The 22,546-nt window shown below is 40.9% G+C and overlaps 2 protein-coding genes across 2 annotated transcripts; both read right to left on the reverse strand.

The window, feature by feature from the left end:
- Positions 1-413: 413 nt before the first annotated feature.
- snx4 (sorting nexin 4) lies at positions 414-7,519 on the reverse strand. The gene is made up of 14 exons (XM_019882526.1): positions 7,335-7,519; positions 6,441-6,565; positions 5,585-5,726; positions 5,274-5,423; positions 4,436-4,483; positions 4,118-4,173; positions 3,929-4,001; positions 3,740-3,801; positions 3,542-3,607; positions 3,224-3,313; positions 2,671-2,770; positions 2,425-2,570; positions 2,160-2,274; positions 414-1,430 (listed from the first exon to the last, which is right to left on the reverse strand). Exons 1-14 carry the CDS (start codon positions 7,428-7,430, stop codon positions 1,383-1,385), a joined length of 1,317 nt encoding a protein of 438 aa, XP_019738085.1. The 5' UTR covers positions 7,431-7,519; the 3' UTR covers positions 414-1,382.
- A 3,309-nt stretch (positions 7,520-10,828) lies between these two features.
- LOC109523394 (ras-related protein Rap-2a) lies at positions 10,829-20,455 on the reverse strand. The gene is made up of 2 exons (XM_019882530.1): positions 19,564-20,455; positions 10,829-13,005 (listed from the first exon to the last, which is right to left on the reverse strand). Exons 1-2 carry the CDS (start codon positions 19,875-19,877, stop codon positions 12,768-12,770), a joined length of 552 nt encoding a protein of 183 aa, XP_019738089.1. The 5' UTR covers positions 19,878-20,455; the 3' UTR covers positions 10,829-12,767.
- Between the last annotated feature and the right edge of the window lie 2,091 nt (positions 20,456-22,546).

The raw sequence follows: 22,546 nt of genomic DNA on the forward strand, positions 1-22,546 counted from the left end.
GGCTTTTCTTTTTCCCTCCACTCGGTTTATCTTTTTGTATTTTAAAAACACATTTTGCCTCCTCCAAAGTACACATTAAATCGAGGGTCTAGCGTGAGAAAAATGTCATATACCTTTGAAGAAACTCTAAATGGAAGCACCATTTCCTGAAATGCCATTCATCTTATAAAATTGACAGAGCATGGTTGCGCAAGCTTTGATAGGTCAAACTTGAAAATAAAAATAATTATCGACAAAAATATGCAGTATGTGTGAGAAAACATTTTGATTCAGTGTCAAAAATACATTTAGGGACAAATCCAACCATCTCTGATCAAAAAATTTGCTGTTGACCAGTGTAATTCTTATAGCTGCAAAACACCATCTTACTTGAGTGCATTATTCTGAATAAGAAAACCACGCTTATTTTTTTCTTGCAGAAAGGTTTATTAGTGTTTGACAATCTTGATTACAATACCATTCAAAAAAATTTCCCCGATGAAACAAATCAATTTGGGGAGGAAAAAAACAAAAGTCTTTCACATTATGTTACTGATTCATAATTTGGTCAGATTTTATTTGGCTGTTACCATTTTTGTGATCTACATGTCTTAAAGTGATTATTAAGGGCCAACATATACAGTACATGCATTCTTTGGTAGTCTGTTTAATGGAAGTTTTTTTGGGGAGTGGCACGTTTCAGTCATTAAAAAAAAAAAAAAAAAAAAGTACATTACGCACCAAAACGGCGACCTTGAGTGGCTCGCACTCACTGCGTTTCATTTGCACCACAGAACATATAATAAATTACCAAGGTCCACCCTTCTTATCAGAACACATGTCAAAATGTTAAAGGCTTTGGCTGAGGAATGACGCATTTCTTATCAACCTTATGTATTTGACACAATGGCTTGCAGCTTATTTAGATCTGGGGTGGGAAAACTTATTCTGACACCCCACTCCCACCTTAGTTACTTTGAGGGTTTTATTTCAAAGTTTATAGTGGGTCAGAGCAAATGCTCTCACGCAGGTCATCAATGGCCCATGAGGCGTCGGTACCTTACTCCTGATTTAAAATGAAAAAACCCCAAATGAAATGTTTGAGGCATCACTCATCGCGCCACATTTATTTATCCACAATGAACATCTCTTGTACTTCAGTATTTAACATCACATGTTATTAGTACCCGCTCCCAGGATGAAATGTTTCCGCATCATGCTGAGAGAAGCTGTGGACAAATCTGGAATTGGAAGGTCAAGGATTGGCCCAACTGGTTCACAATGAGAGTTCATCTCCAACAGACTAGTCAGACAGAAAACTGACCAGTGTCGTACCGGCCTGAATATTTGAGTTGGAACATTGTTTTCGGCTGGGGTGGTTGATTGGCTGGAAAGCGGCTCGCTCACATTTTGTTGAAACACTCCTTGGCATTGGACCACACTTGGATTCCCTAAGACAGCGACAGAATACATCAAAATTACGATAATTGAAGGCAAATACATACATACGCTAAATATATGCTTCCTTTTTGTCAGGCAAAAAAAAAAAAAGGCCAGGAACTAACTACCTCAGTTCATAGTTAGGCTAAGCTCATTCTCTCTTTGATAACCTTTTCATAAAGGCAGAATTTTTAATAAATCACATTTTCTCAAATAGTGGCCTAAACTCGAATTGACGATCTGTCTCAATCTCAGTAGGTCAAGGAAAAAAAATCAGGTGGAGTCACGTTCTATAGAAGATGTTTATTTCCCTAAATCAACCCCAAAACTGAACTCAAATATTACTGTATAGTTTGATCAAACATAGGAAAATACTTTTCACAAAGCCAATGCCTACCTAATTTCTGTCTCAAAAATCATTTTCATTGTTTCTCAATTTGTATTTTTGTTAGCTAAAAGCTGTGATGCTTGAAAATACACATACCGGTACATTAAAATAGAAAAATCATATTTGACTTTGTTTGCAATGAATGTATATAGTATATACAAGTTTCACTTTTTGAAGTGAACTACTGAAATAAATTATCTTTTTCCCTGAATATACAAACTTATTAAAATGCACCAGTGGATGTGAGGGACAAAATGATACACCACTGCAAAGAGCAAACCTACTGAGATGCTCTTGTATCGGCTCAATAGATGGTGCCAGAGTACCTAATGTTGTGCACCACTAAACCTACCTTCTTACACATGCTAATTTGCATAATGGCATAGCTGATGAGCGCCTCACGCAGATCTCTGTCCTTCTGTTCCTTAAACCGCTCGATGTCTTCCCAGGCTGTTTGCACAAACTCTCTACAAAGAAAAAAAATGACAGCTCTCAAGAGAAGAAGCCCTTGGATCGCTTGCCCTTATCCGCTGACGACCAAAAAAAAAAAAAAAAAAAAAAAAAAAAAAAAAAAAAAAATTCAGAACGAGCAAACAAGGTTGAGGATATGAGCTCACTGGCACTCTGCGTTTTTTTCCTTGAGCGCCTGCTCTCCCTCCTGGATGCTCTGCTCCAAAGCCGCCAGCCTGCTCTCCCTCTGCTCCTGGCTCTCCTGGCCAAACAGTTTACTGGTCATCCCCTTCAGGGAGAAGACACGCACCATCTACGCATATAAACACACGCACAGTATGTCGTGAAGCATAGAAAAAGTTTCGTTTTGCAGTGCTATAACTGTCTCATTCGCTCATAAATCAATGTGTTACCCCAGTGGCAAGTTCTTCTCTCTGCTGCTTCTTGGAGGCCAGATCCTGAGCTGCCACTTCCAACTCATACTGGATCAGCTCATGTTTCCGGCACACCGACCTGAGCCCACAGACAAAATACTACAACAATCCATAGACATGATCGTCTGCTTCATGAGACTCGGTTAGTCAGATTTATTTTTTTAAGTGTCTATGTAAGTTCAGTGATCAAGAAGTGTAGTCCACATGTTTAGACTTCATATTTCATGAAACTATAACAAATTAAAGTGACGAAGCCACCGATTTGTTCACATTATTGTTGCAATCTGATTTATAACTTATGATTATGTCACACTTGCTTTGTACAATTTTGTGAAGTTGTCATAACGAATGCTTAAAAGACTGCAAGTCAAAGTGTTAGTCAGTTAACAACTAATTGAAGAAGATAAACGGTCTCAAATTAATTTACGCTTCATTTGCTTTGTTCATTAAACTGCTGTCCCCTCGACCTGACTTTTGGATAAGCAGAAGAGAATGAATGAGTTTAATTTTCAACATCATTAAAAAAACTTACCGCACAGCCTCGGTGTAGAAGAGATATTCCTTCAGTTGGTCAGCATAGTGCTCTTCTTCCTCTAAAATATCATCTATCGATGCAGCGTACCTGGCAACACACACATCAAAAAGGTATCAACCAAAATTATACTTAAAAAACGTGGTTGGTTTTGCACCTCATAACGAACATAGAACCATTATTTAAATGGATAATTCTACTTTAATGTCAATTTGTTCTTTCCGAAGATACCCCCACCCCGCAGCATCTCGCTCACTGTTAACTGGGATAGACTCAGTGCTTTCGAAAATGGATAGCTGGATGTCAATTTATACTTACGTGTCCATGTGGTGACCGGCACTCTGTAGACCATCTCCCATCTCTTTCTCTATAGCACTCCATTCACTGGAGAGACAACACAAGACAAATGACGGCAACCTAACATCTTGTCGCCGTCAACCAGGATATTTCAAACATGTCGATGCAGCACCCCCTGGTGGCACTAACAAGTAATGCGGAGAAACACAAAGCACTCACCTGAAAACTCGTCCATAGTTTCCATGGACTTTGTAGACGCCATACAGTCTGTCTGCTACTCTCTGCAACAAACGAAAACATCTATGAAGAGCACAATTGTAAAATATCTTTCAACTTCTAACCAATCCCTCACCTCAACGCCAAACAATTTCGAATTGCTCAACCACACCGTGTTGTGCGGATACTCACCGCTCTCACCCTGAGAAGTTGAGAGATGGCGGTGTTCAGTTCATCGCTATACTGTTTCAGTGCCGTAAAGCGCCTGGGAAATGCAGCAGCAGAACATCCAGCTCAGCATCTCTTGTGTTTATACGGCAATATGAACTGAACTCACTCAGTGAGGTAGGCAAAAGAAAAGGTGAAGAAAATGACACCTACTTGTCAGGGCTTTTGACTCTGAACATAGCACTTAGGGACTTCAGTCGAGAGTCCGCCTAACAAGAAAAAATATTTTCAATCTGCATTTTGATACCATGTTTCCAACTTCAAACTTTTTAAAATATGGAGGATCATAGCTAACAACAAATGAAAGCCTCACATTCACCACCTGAAGGATTGGCCTTCTAAAAAGCATTTTCCTATGTGCTTAATACATTTGTATTGAACTCCTGAAATAAAATAATTTTTCTAGATCCTCTAATTTATAAAGATGCAGCTGTGTGCAGGACCGAGTCCTACTGAATAGAAATACAATACCTTATCTTGGAAACCCGTCTCCAAAACTGCATCCCTCCATCTTTTCTCCTGAATAAAAAATGATTGACGGGTGAATAGAGGAGGTTTTCAGTTGACAACAAAGAACTAGGGGGTTGCCCAAAATGGACAAAACTCAAGCATTTTAAAGCAATTTGCTTCAGAAAACATCAATTTGCGTGACGTCACAAGTTCAGTGAGCATCTCGATGATGAACCGCTTTTTCTTTTTCTTTGGCTTTTTGTGTTTTTATGCCACCACAAAAGAGTGGAACATGGTACACCCATCTCTGCTGCACAATACAATCCAGCAAACACTAGAGGAAATCAACAACTGTTTGTTAGGAAAGACTACAGAGATTCACAAGTGAGTCTTATCAGTAGTGCATTATGGTCTTTTTTTGATTTTTATCATTTACAGAGTGTCAAATTCGTTGGTACCCATTTGTTTGTATGAGACAAATCCGCAATGGTCACTGAAACAATTTGCGGAAAATTAACCAATGAAAATCAGGCATAGTTTTATTTTTGGTGTTCAACATATTTAACTTTTAAAACTAACGAATAATTCTAGGACTCTTGATACAATTTTTTTGCACAGGTGTAAGTGTGCGTGTTTTATTTTCATTTTGTCTTTTATGAAATTGATTTTTACACTAGTGTGACAGTTAAAAAAGTTCAAGTGTTGCTTACAAACTTCCCCGAAATACAGTTGCCATAATAGAACCAGTCTGACCTGAAACTTTTTCTAAATGTGAACAAATTGGAGGTTGACCACCAAGGTTCCACTGAGCATGAAAATACAAGTCAGGTTGTTTGCGTGTATTACAACTTATACAAACCTCTGTAAGGAAAAGGAAAACTATCTTGTCTTTGCAGAGGACAGGATGCGACATCACGCGCAGCAGGAAGTTTTCCAGACCAACTCTCCTCCGCTCGACAAAGTCAGGGTCGAGGTTGTCAGCTGACAGCTTGTGCCACACAAACTCCGCCTTAAGTTAAAACAAGCCACATATCAATACAATACATCCTGATTTATTTAGCGCTTTCACAACAGCTGCAGCTGTAACAAAGCGCTTCACAAAACAGTTTACATAAAGTAAAATAATAAACACAACACATAAGCTGAGGGCGCATTTCTGATTCTACTCACCCTTTTCTCTGGTAGCGGAGGGATGATGATGTACGGGTAGGTGACCAACAAGTACGTTCGGAGCAGTTCAAACTCACTGTAGCGTCTCCACAGCGTGTCAGGTGTGGGGGGTGGAGAAACGCTGGGGACGGTCTCAGATGGTCTGCACACATAACAGGGATACGTTGTGACGATTTTGTTGAATTAGTGAAAAAGGACATTCTACGTACAGCAATTATGCTGTGTTGTGGAGTGTATTTACAGCAGGCTTAAAAAAGTTTGGGATTTTTCCATATTTTTTATTTCGCGCTGACTTTTTTTTTTTAAGTCAGTTTTTAGAGGAGGTTTGATAGTTTTTATTAGTTTTTATTTTTTCAAAAATGCTTTGTTTTAGTTTAGGTTTTAAATAGTTTTAGGTTTGTTTTGTTTTGAAATATGTGGCACAGTTGTTGGGTGCAAGAAACAAAAAGAAAACGGTCACCAAGTAATGTACTGCATATTAAAGAGAAAACCGTAAAACTGCAATCTAGTTACCAGATAAGCCACCATACAAAAACGTATCCTAGCTTCTTCTTCTAAATAATGTTTCTTTCCCTTCGTTCTTTCCAGCAGTTTAGATGCCCTGTGGCACCAAGTTCCCTCTCACAGGTCAGTCTTGGTACACCAACAGACATGTGGTTTGGGGGAGGAGACGCAACTGTCATGGATGTCGATGTGTGTGGTGTGCTCTCTGAAGTCAGCCCAATCAGAAGACACATCACTTATTTTTCTCTTCATTGTGCATGGGGTCTCTCACATTAAAAAAAAAAACAACAACAAAAACCCAGCCTGTATGTTAAAAATTCCTACACGTGTACCACCCTTCAGCAGACCCCACCGTGTTTCAACAAGGTAGACGGTGTAGGTTTCTTGCATGTTGACCGTGTTCTTGCCCGTTCTTTTCTCAGCCTCTGCCACGTTGATCTCCAGTTTCTTCAACACCGACGTCCCCTTTTCCACCATCTGCATAACATAGGATCCATTAAGTGTGAAAAGTACTGAACCATAACACAATAAGATAAAGTGTGACAGTAAACATGGACACACAATACACACACATTCACGAGGAGTCCATCATCCACCCTTATCCTCATACAGTCACCCTTGAACTGGGTGGAACTACAAGCATTGATATTGATATTCACATTTAAGGACAATGCAGTCTTTAGTCAACCTAACGTTCGTGTTTTTTGAATGAGGGAGGAAGTTGGGGTACTTGGGAGAAACCTCACACACTCCACATCATAAATATTCGACCACAGAACCTCTGACGGTGAGGCAGATGTGCTAACCACTAGACAACCTGCTTCCTAAGTTGCAAATCGTGAGTGTTGAGCAAGAGCCCCGAGGGCTTCCTCTGTTAGTCCTTTATCTCCGCCATTCAAAAACTGTGAAAATAAATAAATACATGGGAGGCGAGACTAAAAAACACTGAAGCCAGGAGGACGAACTCCATTGAACACCAACTACGAATGCAGAAGCTAGTTAGCAACCTAGCAACACGAGTGAAGTTTGTTGTAAAAGCAACTGGTCGAAAGTAACACATTCGTGATAATTTTAACATTGCAAAAATCTGCCATAGTTGTTAAACGTCTGGCAAAACTCTATAAGCGTTACCGCTACTCAAAAATGTCAGGAACGGCGTTCGAATGAACTCCACACCCCCCGTTAGCTAAATAGGCTAACGACTACATAGAATTCAACATCACGTTAACGCATATGATTGTACTACCGTGTTGATTATGTTGTTCTCTGACTCCGTTGGCGTGATGTCGGTGTTGCCGATCACTGCCACTTGTTCTTCGGGACTTCCAGAGTCTGCCATCATCTTCCGCCGACAACAGTTGCAGATGCGCCGCTATTGCTTGCTTGGCGTCAGCTGAGCTGGGTCAGCAGGCGAGAAGTTGGCTCCTTTGCGCATGCGCAGAGAGTACGCTACACAGCGCATCCTCGCTTTGCGACGCAGCATCGTCCCTGTAGCGACGACGTAACGCGAACCTGTACGTATATATTTACCGTCACGCGTCGCACTCTATCGCTAACATAGGCAAACGCAGTGGCAAAGCCACACTTACAGTAAATATTTGGATGGAAAACACTTGTTGGGGATACAGTAATTTATAAATTTTCACCATATTCAAATGACAAACAAAGCGACGACGTATGATCGTTTGTACGTCGAAATGTAAACCACAGACCCCGTGGTAGCCTACTCTGAAGTGATGATGAATGTGGTTGTAGGATGGGCCGATGTCAAACGATATGTAATGTGTCTATAATTCATTTGCAAAACTAACATTTCATCACATCAGATAATAGTATCATTATTTTATTAATTAACATTTGTTTGGAATCTCCCTCTCAATATATTGAGACTCAATGAAAACACAAGGCTGAAATTCAAATTGACATTATATATTTTCGTCAATAAACAAACACGAATTGTGCTCAAATGTTTACATACCCTGGCATGATTTGTAGGGGTGTAACGATATCCGAACGTCACGGCATGAACCCCACCATATGATACTTATTACGATGTTGTGGGGAAGTAGGCAATATTAAAAATGGCTAATATAACTGTATAAAAAAACTCACGGTATTTTAAAATGAATAAAAAAGAAAAACATATTTTGAGAAAAAGCACAATACAGTATTGTGTTTTTGTACATAACAGGAGAGACAAAGAAAGAGGATTGGCCAGTCATCTTATTGTCAAATGCTCCTTTTGGCTCAAAAGCGCAAAGTATCATGGTCTTTGTAGATCACAATGCGGGGTTTTTACAGTTTGGGGTTCAACTGATAACGCTGATGTGAATCGAGTCCATTTGTGGAGGAACTCAAACGTGTTACGTTCCAGCATGAGTCTTAACGTCGGTGGCCAAAACATGCAGAATTCCAATTAAACTGCACTAATAAACTAACCACCAGAGGGTGATGGAACTGTACAAAGGGAAAAATAATCAGGCCTATATAACAGATATGTTTCGACGATATCGCGAAAATTCTTGATATCGTGATATTGCCGATATCGTTATAGCTCGAATAAAATATAACGTGTATCATTCTTAAAAGAAAACGTGAGTGAGCAAGCAAAGCACATAAATTCAACATAAACAATAAAGCATTTCAGAACAGCACATTCATTAAATAAAACCTAGCAATAAATAAAATCCGAATTCAGTCAACATTCATATTTTCCACAAAATTGCCAGTATTTAACAAACTCGGCCAGGGCATGTAAGCTTATGAGCACAACTGCCAACAGGTTCATTGTTGTTGTTTTTGTTTGTTAGTTGTTGATATTGGCCACATTTGTATTTTGGCTATTGAGTATGTCCTTTACATGGTAAAAGACAATAAAAAAAAAACAGAACAACAAATTAGGCATGTAACGAAAAAAATGAAAAATAAGACCATCATGACATTAAAAACTATATGGGTGCAACACTGTGTAAAGTTGAGAGATTATGATCATTTAATTGGGAATTTCTCCATTGTGAGACAAATAAATGTTTTCTTATCTTATCTTAGCTTATTTCTCCGCAGAATGGCACACAGTGCAGTCGTGACTAAGGCCACACTCGCACTTCCCTTGTCATTTTGATAAGAAATGATGTGCAGGATCCCATCTGGAGGAAGCGCAGTGTGTCATTTTCAGAGATGGAACGCCAGGGGAACTCAGAGAAAGAAACAAGGAGTCGACGGCTTTTCAATTTACACACCTGCGCCGTGAAGGTCCAGTGGGACATGCTCAAACGGAATTTGCTCTCTCCCCATTCAGTCCCTTGAAAGTCACTTCTGCCTCCACGACAAGGATATTTTGAAGAAAACAGCAACTGCGGCATGATTTATTTTCTCATTAGCACCCTGCAGCTCCGCACTTATAACAAAATACATCAGCGCAAATGATGCAACAGACTGGGCCTTTACTGTAATGATGCCCACCGAGACCTTCAGTCTAAGCCCGTTAGCCCTCTGGCTGGTCTCATTCGACGAAATGAAGCACCTGAACGCAATGCAGATTCCTTGTTTACAGACTCACATTCAAGAACAGCACCATGAGATGAATTAAGGTGGATGAGCTCATTCGTTTCACTGCGGGGTGGCCACTCAAAACCTGTCAAATACCTGGTGGCCAGTCCTGGTTTCACCACGCCTCTGACACAGTCAACCAGATAGGCTCTAACTCACCAGTACAGACCTTAAAGAGAACCCGAATTGATCCTATAGAAAACGCCATATCCCTATCTAAATCGGAAAGTATCTTATTTAAAAAAAAAAAAAAATATATATAATAAACCATTGCACCTTACGTATTAATAGTGATTTTATGTGGTACACAGCCATCAAAAATCTGTCAAAGTGTTTTAGTAGTCGAACCTCGTTACAACGTACCGCGAGGCACATAATGAATCTGTAAGTTATAAGGGTAGTTCATTGTAACCATTTCCAATAAAATAGACCACCAACTACAATGTATAATACAGTATGAAAATTTATAGACACATTCAATACTCATGAAGAACAAAGCCCATTCCAAACACAGAAGACGAATCAGCCATGATGGACGTGTCCTCCTTTTGCTCTCCAATCTTAAAGGAAAGACAAGTGGTAGTTTAAAAGTCATCGTGGCCGGCCACGCTACGTCTGGGATATAATTGTCAAAGTTGGAATGCAGCAAAGTAGTTATTATTCTGTACTTTCACAGCCGCACGTAAAGACGGCAGCTATAAAAAGCAACCGAGCGCGTCTCCTTAAACCGGCTGCAGTTCAAATCAACAAAATGCACCGGAAAATGGAAAGAAAAGCGTCCATTCTTGCTACGCTTGGATTGTTTTTGTTCCTTTTAAGCCCTGATGTTCTCTCTTTTTAGCGGAATGACTAAAACTCATTGAGAATCAGCTTAAACGTCCACTGGGAATGTGTGTTGCTCTCATTGTGTCATCTTCCAAAAAACAACAAATCACTTCCTTCCTGCTGCAGCCTAAATGAGCCTCCTACTCTGCTTGACCATAAATAAAACAAAGTAACTAAAAGACACCTTTAGTCTTCATAACAAGCTGCTGGAACTTGAGAAAGAGGAATGCTTTAGAATCAGCTTAATTTTTTAATGAGAACTCAAACATCCTGAAACGTGCGTGCGCGCGTACACACACACACACACACACACACACACACACACACACACACACACACATATCCCCTTGCACAAAAAGCTGTCAATTCAATTGATGAACACTTTTATTACGCAGGTGACAAATGTCAACATAATCAGGAGGGTTCAAGAATCACGTAAAAAAAACTAAATTGTAAAATCAACATGGTTACACAAGGAGGGAATCCAAAATCAACAAAAAAATCTGCTTCCTGGTTTAGATTAAAATTGGAAAAAAAATGCACAGCTGAGACAGCGTCCAGGTTTCATAACTGCATTTGTTTGTCCTTATATTCTTCTCAAAAACAACGGCAATTTTTCCATGTTTCCATGCTTTCACTTTGTAATGACACGTGTTCTGTTGGCACTTCCCATACAAAATATGTACATCACCATTTAAATGAGTCTGAGCATCATCCTCTTTACGATGGATACTCTGAGCACGTCACCAGTGGACGAGGAAAGAAAAACTAAGGCATGATTGCAAGTGTTGCTGTGTTGACTTTGCTGTGTTGAAGTTGTCCCCTCAAAAAGTTGGGTCAAATGTTCTGAACTCCTGTTTCCGTGAGCGATTCATTGGTGAAAAAAAAAGAAAATCACATAAAGTTATGAACTAATTTCCACAACAATTAATCAGAAAAAAATTGGTACTGACTGTTCTGAACTCCTGTTTTTCCAAGATCAACTCATTAAAAAAATAGCCCAGAAGGTTCTGGACCCCAATTCAGTGAGACAAAATGACACGAGCTTTTTCTTCCACGATTAATTCATCTTTATATACCTGACTGTTCTTAACTGCTGTTTTCACAGCCAAATGATTAAAAAAACAACAAAAAAACAAACAAACAAAAAAAAAAAAACAGCGCTGAATGTTCTGAACTCCCATTTCCGTCACTCATTCGATGAGGCAAAATAACACTGAATGTTCAAAGCTCCTTCCGCTATCATCAATAAATTGACAGAAATAATCACTCGATGTTCTGAACTCTTGTTTTCACAACCAATAAATGGAAAAAAAGAAGCATCGATTGTTCCGAACTTTTATTTCCCATGGCCAATAACCTGAAACTGGCGCAGAATGTTCTAAACTCCTGCTTTCGCAATGAATTAATGAAAACTAACACCAATAAACCTTCTGAACCTCCGTTTCTTTCCACAACTGAGTTAAAAAAAAAAAAAAAGTGATGGATGTTCAGAACGTAGCCAAAAGAGATCTGCATGGTAGGTCATCTTGCTCTTTTCATGGCAGCAAACTAGTGCACTCCATTTTGCCTCGACTGCTTTACAAATAATTCTGAATGATCAACTAATCAATTACGCCAAGTTAGGATACTCAAATACTGACAATCCAATGTTCATTCAGACTTAATTTTTAGATTATGAAAATATATTAAAAAAAAAGTGGAAGATGATGCTCTTTATCTTTACTGTTAAAGCGGAAAACAACAGCAACAATAAAAAATTATGTCTGTGCCGATTTTTCCCTCCATTTACAATTTTGGGAAAAAAAAAATTGATAAAATGCTTTCAGGTCACCTCTTTGGTTCAGCCCAGCAATGAGTACAAAAAACCCTCCCAGAAAGCACTGCACAAAATGTACACAAATCCAAACCTTTGTTCCAATTTGAAGCAAAGCGATCCCAGAAATCAGTTAGTGTCGTTTTGCTGTCACAGTAAATGCATCACGAAAGTTAATCTTAAGAACGTTATCTTTAAAAAAAATGAAGGTCCCGCGGTGTATTTCTTTGCTGATGAAGACTAAAAGGTGGAGAGCAACATAAGGCGAGGGTAAGTTTTTTTTTTCAGTTTGTTTTTTTTAAATACTCAATATCCTGCCACGTCATGAATAATGTCACCGCTGATATTAAAGATCCATCGTGTTCAATCTTTTAACTGCCGTGTGCACTTATGCGTGTGTGTGAGCGTGCCAAGTGTGTGTCTGTGTGGGGCCGCCATAGCCTCCAATCTTGCTGCCCCGCCCCCACCCCCCAACCCACCCCTGGATGGCTATTGTATATTACAGGACGAGCAGCAGGGGTCGTCCTTGTCGGGCTGGGCGGCGTAGTCCATCTGCCGCACAATCTCGGCGAACAGTTCGTCCACCATGGTTTTGCTTTTGGCCGACGTCTCCATGAAGGGGCAGCCCCACTCCTCAGCTAGCGCCTGGCCCTCGCTGGACGACACCTCCCGTTCGCTCTCCAGGTCCACCTTGTTGCCCACCAGGATCACGGGGACCTTTTCGTACCTGAGGGGAGGCACACAAAACCATATTGCCTGTAAAAATGACCATTTTTGGCGCTGGTCTTGTGTATGAATGGCCGCTCAAGGTGGATCACGAGAGCGCTGGCAGAAGCGGGTACCGGTTTCCATGTCATATTCACTGCATATTTACGACAGACTGCAGGTTGTGATGAGAATGAGCTTGCTCGGAGGAGAGAGTCCATTTCATTTGCATCTCCTCATGAATACATTATCCCAAGTGGACTTTAATCGGAACTATCCTGATCACTCCTTGTGAGGGTAAGAAGATCTTACAGGATGGATGTTAATCACGAGTTTTTCCGGCAGCTCATCCTTCCTAATGGTTTCACTAAACTTAATACACTGAGGATGGGCCTATCACGTGATTAAATGAGCATTAAGAATTCTGTCACTTGAGTGAAAGAGATTTCGATTCACTGGTGAATTACTCTCGGTCGCACCACTGAAACTGTGAAGCAGGTGGGAATGGTGTGGTGTCCTCTTTGTATATAAAACTGGGGCCGAAATAAAAGAATGAGTTTAGAAATGTGTGTGCGAGCAATGCGCAATTGCTCACGTACGCAGCTTAGACGGAACATTGGTTGTGACACTGAAGCACACACTCACGCTGGACAAATACATTAACCTTAACTACTTCTGAGTGACAATTCCATTTATTCTTCTCTTTGTGGCAACTCGCTTCTTCCTTGGCAATCAAACCATGTATTTGAGGTTTAATAACTATAAAACAGTACAAGAGATTGTACGTGGCGCCTCAAAATATCCGATGCAGGGTCGCAGATTTCTGTTTCAGCATGTCGGTTGACGTGTAGGGTTCAGTTGTTCAATCAATGGGTGTGAATCGCTAACTGTCATTCTTTCGCGATGGTTTATTCCGCTCAGGTCCAACGCTGTTGTGCAATGTTGCAGCAGGCCTTAAGACACTGCCCGAGTCCTTTCTGGTTGGAACACAAATGGTTCCACCTCCCTCTTCAACTTTCTAGACATACTTCCTGAAAACATCGGTCAGTTTATCACCTGTTACCTGCAACTTGTTTTCCCTCACCAGAAACTTTCCTTAAAAGCTAAGAAGTTGCAAGAGCTTCTCCTTCAATCAAGGTTTGAGTGCCATAAAGGTACACCCTGTTATGCTTTTGGTTCAACTCTTAAAATCCTTCAAAAGCTGTTAAAAGTGCCAGCTAAGTCACATAAAGCAAAATGAATATCCATCACCTGATTTCAAACCGCTTGCTTCTCTGTTCTATCTAATAGAGGCGCTTCTTCAACTTGTGTGGCTCACTGGGGCCTCGTTGTTGCACAAAGACACGTGGCGTACAGGAGTGGGGGGCTATATATAGTCATAATAACAGAGGAGGAAACTTGTGCTCCCGGGAGGTGTGAGACTGTGGCTGCCAAAGATACCAAAGCTTACAAGGGCGTTGGGTTGGAGGGGTTGGGGGTGGGGGGGTTTGTGGGAAGGACTCGACCATCATGTGTCTGGACTATGCAGGCACTGATACCAGATACTACATGTAGTTGTTTAGACATCTTTATTACGGCAAATGAAATAGAGATATGGCATGAAAATATCATGAAATGCCAAACACTGGTTGTGTTCATGTAAAGACTCCAGCACGGTAAACGACAAGTCACGCTTTAGCCTTGGGGCTAGTGAGCTTCCGGGCGGCCACAAGGGTTTAATGTGACTGCCCCATTCCCAGACGCATCTCATCCATAATGCATGATGCATCCAATCGCGTCATTCTTGCTGACAGATACTGCAAGCCGCCGACAGGACCCGATTTTTGGAGGGGAGGCTTGGACCTACAGGACCAGGCGGAGTTCTGGGCTTCTTCTTCTTGACAATAGCTATTTTAAGGAGGTTCTGAGTCAGAGATTTCCAAGTGCCTCTCTTTTGGCATATCCAAGATATAATCCAGTGGAGATCAGAGCTATGTCTTTTGTAAACAACCCAAGACAAGATCAAGGGTGGTATTTGAAGAGTGGGATTCTCCCATGGCTTTTTAAAAAAATGGCCCTTCCCACTTCCTTCCATGTCTGATGCTACAAACAGATGACGGGGATTTGGCCCAACAAAGACATGAGGGTGAACCAATGAGAATTTTCCCTGACGCTAAAACGGCAAAGTCATCTTTGCGTGATCCAAAGAATGATCTGCTAGCTCTCCGCGAGAATTAATGTCACCAGGACCTACGGAACCATGACCACACAGTCCAGCGCAACCACAGGTTGGATAAGCTTTCACATTTTTCAATAAACCACATATAGATGCTATTGGAAAGTAACTGGCAACGTTTACATTTTAGCCAGCACAGCAGCTTGGTGACCTAGTGGTTAGCAAGTCTGTCTAACATTTCTGAGGCTGGAGGTTCAAATAAATGCCCGGGCTTTCCTATGTGGAGTTTGCGAGTTGAGCTCAATTTGAGGAGGGGGAGGAGGTGATAAGAGCGATTGTGTGTCTCGACCCAAATCTTCTTTCCCTTCGATAATCAATGGGTCGATAAGTGGAGGGTATGAAGGGTTTCAATCCTATTTAAAACACCCTACAGTTCAATTGCTGTGCAAACATCAAGGTTGATCGCTTTGTGTCACGCTGCTTCCTCGTCACACTCTGACCATGACGCTTTTATTTACAGGCCCGGCAAAGCCACCAGTCACTGCTTGTCCCAGCCATGAGGAGCGATTGGATCCGCGGCGTGCTCGCACCGGCCCACGGTGTAATCATGTGCGCCTGTAGCCTTCCGAGAGACCTGCCGCTGACGGACGTTGACAGATCGACGCCCCTGACCTGAGCTCATGTAGCCGTGACGGGTCGCCGGTGTTTGTCAGCAGACAAGTCGCAATGTCAACATGGTATAAAAAGGTTTTTCATATAAATATTTACTGTCGTCATGATTTTACTACAATATTATCTAAGGTTAGTGAAAAACGACGTCACATAAATCTGTTGTAAACTGACGACACTCAGTTGTGCTTTCATGAAGTCATTTGAAAATGATGGAGCTTCTCCTCGCCTAGCTGCCAAATTACGGGTGGATAAATTGATGCAGGGTGTAAATTAGCTGCACCGTCAAAATTCAACAAAATTCCATACAGGCCTCTCTATCTGACTTTGAGCAAGAGGCGGGGTGAACCTTGATTGGTTGCCAGCCAATCACAGGGCACATATAGACAAACAACCATTTACATACACACACCACTCGACAATTTTGAATCTTCAATGAAGTACAAATGTTTTTGAAAAAAGGGTGGAATCTGGAGTAGCCGTAGAAAATCCACAAAAACACAGGGAGGAAATGCAAACCCCACACATGAATGCCGGAGTCACGATTCGAATCCCAAACCTCAGAACGGTGAGGTAATGTGCTAATCACTCGGCCACTGTGCACCCAGCAACGAAGCAAATTTCCCATGATAGGTTCCATTTAAACTGATCTTTGTCCGCCGTCTTGAGGCTTCTTAAATGCACATCAAATATCAGAGTGCAGCGTGTGTAGGAGCTGCGTGTGAAATGCGAAAATAAATTGGTGTTGTGACTTCAGACAACAACACCAGATGCTGGCGCGTGGGGTGAAATCGCGCGACAGCCGGGCTGCAGCTGGAGCGCGAGTGTGCATGTATACATTAGCATATAAACATGCAGGAAATAGGAATCAACACAAGCGGTGGGAAACGCGATGACCTCATTACTTCATTCACAGTTGTGCGAGTGATTAGAAGATGCATAAAAAGTAGAAGTTCAAATTGAACCATGAAAGAACGGAGTGAGTGGTATTTGCTTTGTTTTAAATAAGTTTATATCTTTCAAACACACGAGAATTGTAATGTCTATAGATTAAACCAGATTAGGTCTGAACAACTAATTAAATTCAAATCAGCATCGCAATGTAGTAGAAGGCAATTTGCAAATCGCAACGACTGCAATTTGTTTAAAAAAAAAAAAACATTGACATTGGAGAAATTGCAAAAACATAAATTTGAGTTACTGATTTGAACATGTCAGAAAATAGGCAAAAATGTTGATCATTGTTTTCCAAAGTACCGGTACAAGCAAATATGTTATTATGATTCAACACAAAGAATTAGTGCCGGAGGACTGCAGAAATCGGGTATTTACTATCGAGAAGTTGAAAGTGGTGTGGGAGACGAGATAAGAAATGAGGAAAAGTCAGTTATGTGAAGCAGTAAACTACAAATTAGGGATGGCTATTTGGCTAAATGTTCTAGATTGATCACGAGGAAAATGAAAATTGGAAAAGGTACAGTAACTTGGAGGATTATAATAAGCCCCCCAGGGTACATTAACGTAGATCAATCTATTTTATAGTGTTGACGATTGTCAGAGTTAAAAAAAAAAAGCAAACCTTGATGTCTTGGTGTTCCTTCTACTACAAACCTACGCTAACAGTGTAGTAAAGTCACAATGGCAGTAAATATATACTGTAGATGGAAAAACACTTGAGTCAGTAGCGTCGTAAACCAAGGCACCCCCTATAATTAGCCCTATGGGGTACATTAATGTGTATCAATCAATTTTTATATGGTTGCTGACTGTCAAGAGTAAAACACTGCACTGGAAGCTACTTTATTACTCATCAAGCACTCAAACAACTTCTTGTCGTAAATCCACGTCTCTTGTGTTGTGTATCATTAGATTATGGACAGTAAAAATCAACGTTAGGGCAACACATGATAGATTTTAGTAAGTGTGGCTCCAGGGGAGGACAGCATTTCATATTTGGGTCTTGGTTTTAAAAAGGGACAAAACTTAGTCCAGATTTTAGAAACAAGCTGTATCACTATTTCTTTATCAATCCATCCATCCATTTTCGGATCCACTTATCCTCACAAGGGTCGCGGGGTGTGCTGGAGCCTATCCTAGCAGTCTTTGGGCAGTAGGCTGGGGACACCCTGAACAGGTTGCCAGCCAATCACAGGGCACACACATAGACGACCAACCATTCACGTTCGCAATCACACCTAGGGACAATTTGGAGTGCACAATCAAACTGCTACGCATGTTTTTGGAGTGTGGAAGGAAACCGGAGTATCCGGAGAAAACCCACGCAGGCACGGAGAGAACATGCAAGCTACACACAGTAAGGCCAGAGCCGGGATTGAACCCTCCGTCTCTGCACTGTGAGGCTGACGCACTTAACTAGTCGACCACTGGGCCGCCGGAATGTCGTGAGTTGCACCTTAAAAAATATGATCAGTGCAAAAAACAAAAACAAAAGCAAAAAAAAAAAAAAAAGTTGTCGAAAATAATGTAGTTGTAGCAAATAAATAAATAAATACATCAACAAAAAACACCTGTAGCTGTAAGGCAAAAAAAAAAAAATTGTAATCAGTTGCAAAGAGTTGGTCACAAGTGGGAAATGCCTCGCTCAATTTGGTGCAAATGATTCATACTTCTAAGGTTAGTGGTGGGCATTGATTGCAACAGAGAAATTATAATATAATTGTAATTTACCAATCTTGAAAAAAATATAATTTCTGACAGAGTTGCTGATGGATGGTGTTGTGGTACACTTGCCTGACTTGTGTGTGGGCAGCGTGGGATCGGTTTCCACTCAGTGACGGTGTGAATGTGGGTGTGTATGGTTGTTTGTCTGTATGTGTGCCCTGTGACTGACTGACGACCAGTTCAGGGGGTATTCCGCCTTTCACCTGAAGTCAGCTGGGATAGGCTCCAGCAATTCCCGTGACCCTCTTCAGGATAAGTAGTGTTGGAAATGGATATGGAATTTTTGATACATGGTGGCAAAGCACTACTTTTGTCAAAGTGAAGATCCTCACCTCACTTCAAGATAGTTTCTTGGCGCTAGAATGCCACAAGATGATGGTTAAAGCATGACATTTGTCTGAGTGATGCTCCCGACTCACTTCAAGAAAGTTAATTGGCACTAGGATGCCACAAGATGATGACAAAACACCACTAGTGTCTAAATGAAGTGCCTCAACTAATTTTAACATAGCGCAAGGTACCAAGATGACACAAGATGGCGCCCAAAAGCAGCAAGTAGGAGTTTTTGAGCGACTAACAGAATAGGTTTCAGCACAAATTTGTTAAAATCTAGAAAGAATATGCCGGGGTTGACGTTATGACTAATTGAGTTATGAATTAAACGTTTTAGGTATTTAAAAATGGGAGGATCTTTATATCACCAACTTAGAAATTTGACAAAACAGCTACTAGAAAATCAGTAATGCAAAGTGGTGACAAACACACCAGCTTCCTTGCACAAATTCAAATCAAATCAAAAGGCACATATGCAATTTAATGTGGAAAGACGAGTTTGAAATGCTAGCGTGTTTTGCAAACATAGTATAATTATGGTTTAAACTACAATAGTCAATTATCAACGGTTTTTAGGGTGGGGAGTGTTCATGATTTCCAATTTCTGCTATTGATAGTAAGTGTTAGGTGTACACCAAAATAGATGAGCCATGTGTCTGTAGGCCCACCCCTGCACCATGATGGCCTAATGTGACAACTACATGCATTGTGCATTTTCCACTTTGACAACATTTCACCCACCTTTTGACTCTTATGATTTGGTCTCTCATGGGCTTGATGTCCTGGAAGCTCTGCTGGTTGACCAGGCTATAGACCAGGATGAAGCCCTGTCCGTTCTTGATGTACAGGTCTCGCATGGAGGCGAACTGTTCGGTCCCGGCGGTGTCCAGGATCTCTAGGACCGATGGCGAGGAGTCCACTTCGATCTCCTTGCGGTAGAAGTCCTCTATCGTTGGGTCGTACTTCTCAATGAACGTCCCGGTGACGAATTGGACCGTGAGGGCGGACTTTCCGACCCCGCCGCTGCCCAAGACCACCACTTTGTATTCGCGCATCGTTTAACTCAAGTCGAAAAGGAGCTCAACATCTCAACAGTCACCATTTTGGGGTCGGTTGTTGACAATAATAACACGGTCTGTCCGACTCAAAGCACAAAGACCCGGTGCTCCGGCACGGGCTTCATTGTGGAAATTCCTCCCTCCCTCCCTCCCACCTCCAAACAACGCAGGGCCACGCGCCGACAGCTACCCCACCAGCCGTAACGTGGAGGGTGACAGGACAAAAACGGTCTTGCTTTTCACGAGCGTTTGACACAAAAAACAAACTTGCTCCATTGAGAACGCTGAGGGGGGTAAATATGCCTGGACCTGCCCCCCGCCCCTAAAAAAAAAAGAACTAATGAGCGCACGCGCGCGTTTACAAGCGAACCCGGAAATACGCAAACGCTACCTCAAATTATCAACGAGGAATTACGGTTTCATTAATGCCTTCCCCAACATCTCAGGTGTGCTTTGGTCTCCAGGTTGCTCTCCAGTGTGATGCCAGCCGCCATAGCGTCGGCCGAAGAAACACGACCGCTGCGTATAGCACCCCCGACCTTCTAGTCTCCTCCCGGCTTCCGTAACAAAAAGCCCATCAACCTCTTGTTCCGCCATTTGATTGGCATGCGCAGCGGACCAATGGCACGTAATGCTGCCTGCGGACCTTGAATGGGAGCGGAAATCTGACCGCCAATGAGATTGGACAATTCTCGATTCCGTTCATGTATTTAAATAAATAAATAAATCCCATCATTCGGTTGCCGTGGTGACATACGAGCAGTGACTGACCAATCACGAGCGGCGGGGGGGTGGGGGGTGGGTACGTGTTTTCAGAAGAATGAGCCGGATGTTGTTACCATGGTAACACTGCATCGTCGAGGGTCTGTTCAAATTTGAGAATGGTCTTTATTAATATTCACCATTACTGGATGTGTTGACATTATGCTGGAAAATTCATTGTATATGTACACCATTACACATATATATATATATATATAACATCAATATTATGTGCAATTTTAAAAGGAATCATATGCACAGGCCTAATATGCCCACTGGGTGTAAAGTTAATTCTAATATACAGGGTGGACCATAGAGTATATATTTAAAAAATGTAATTACATTTACACTTCATTATGTCAGCTACATTTATTAAACAGTTTAATCTCGTAAAAGCCCTTCCTCGGACACAGCCCCACACAAATTCTCATCTGCATCAATTGCAATAAAAGCTTTTGGGATTAATTTTTGAAGTTATCAGTTTCAAGCAAGGGTAAGCATTGCTCGTTATCAGTTTCAAGCAAGGGTTGCAATGCTCAGGGATCCAAAATGGGGTTTCCATAGAGCTAGAAGTCGGACAAGGAAAAGCAGGGCTTCAAGACCTGTGTTGGGGTTTCTGGAGTTAGGTTTCAAGTCAGCTTTACGCCTTCAAAGTAGAGTTTATAGCCAGGGTTAAGGTTTCAAATTAAGGTTGCAAGGACAGTGTTACAGTTGCAAGTGTGTGTGTGTGTGTGAGTGAGTGAGTGAGTGAGTGAGTGAGTGAGTGAGTGAGTGAGTGAGTGAGTGAGAGAATCTTCCTTTCATCAGCTTTCTTAAAAAAGTACATTTAAAAAGGATGCCAACTTTTAGCCCATGCCGTATAGACTTCAAAAAGTGTCCAAATGTTTTTTTAAGGCATACCAATGCATAAATATTGTAAAAAAACAAAACATTGCCTTTACTTGGACAGTGTTTATTGACAATATTAGAATTTTATAGACTTTAGAAATCACTATTCACATGAAATGGATAATCATACAGTTAAATAAGCGCCACTATTATATGAGAAAATGAGGACAAGTTTAAAGTTAGACCCGCTGATGGAACAAATCAATATTAATGTAACCATTTATAGCAGTACGACATCATCATCATAAAGCATTTCTGAAGACTGAGTGACATTTTCAGTCTCGATCAGACATCATTTCCCAGAGTTGTGTCTTTTCTTTCGACAAGCAAAGTGAAATTAAATGCAAAAAAAAAAGTATGCGTTGATGAATAAGGCAACAATCACAATTTTTTTTAAAAAGCATATTTTCTCTTATCTTGACTGCTATGGAAGTGCTTGAAAGAAACTTCACATCAGAAATTCTCAATCAAAACACTAACAAGTGGATTATTTACTGCAGTATGTTTAAAATGCACACCACCATACCAAAAAAATTGTTGTTATGCACTGGATAGTTTCACCGTCATAAAATGTATACAATCACAGCGACGACAGACATCCTTAGTTTGTGATGAGTTCAAAGGTGAACGCTTATTACTCTACCACACACAATGCACTTTGTTACGTCAACAATTCTATGGTCTTTTTCTCCCGACACTCCACCCTGAACATCAAACGACAACTCGTCGGAAGCAAATGAAATCACTTCCTACTTTTTTTCTCTTTTTTATTATTTTTGTAGAATCTCAATGAAAGTCATCTTATAAGAAGTTACATTCACGGACAACCTCGGACTAAGTTCTGGCGTGTTCTCGGTTAACGTTACATATAAGAGCTTATAAGTCAAAACATTTTAAATAAAAATTACATCATGGAGAGGAAATAATAGAACAACTTAATAGATTTGTCTGAATTAATCAAACATAGTCATGCTAAGCAAAAAAAAAAAAAAAAAAAAAAAAAAAAAAAATTAGAA

Source organism: Hippocampus comes, unplaced genomic scaffold (genome assembly GCF_001891065.2).
Source record: "Hippocampus comes isolate QL1 unplaced genomic scaffold, H_comes_QL1_v1.1 scaffold111, whole genome shotgun sequence".
NCBI classification, from domain to species: Eukaryota; Metazoa; Chordata; class Actinopteri; order Syngnathiformes; family Syngnathidae; genus Hippocampus; species Hippocampus comes.

Coding starts and splice junctions, on each gene's coding strand:
- snx4 (XM_019882526.1), bottom strand. CDS start 7,430: ATGATGGCAGACTCTGGAAGTCCCGAAGAACAAGTGGCAGTGATCGGC. Junction 4,002..4,117: donor AGAGTCAAAAGCCCTGACAA/GTAGGTGTCATT, acceptor TGCATTTCCCAG/GCGCTTTACGGCACTGAAAC. Junction 2,275..2,424: donor GAAAAAAACGCAGAGTGCCA/GTGAGCTCATAT, acceptor TTTTCTTTGTAG/AGAGTTTGTGCAAACAGCCT.
- LOC109523394 (XM_019882530.1), bottom strand. CDS start 19,877: ATGCGCGAATACAAAGTGGTGGTCTTGGGCAGCGGCGGGGTCGGAAAG. Junction 13,006..19,563: donor CAAATCATAAGAGTCAAAAG/GTGGGTGAAATG, acceptor GCCTCCCCTCAG/GTACGAAAAGGTCCCCGTGA.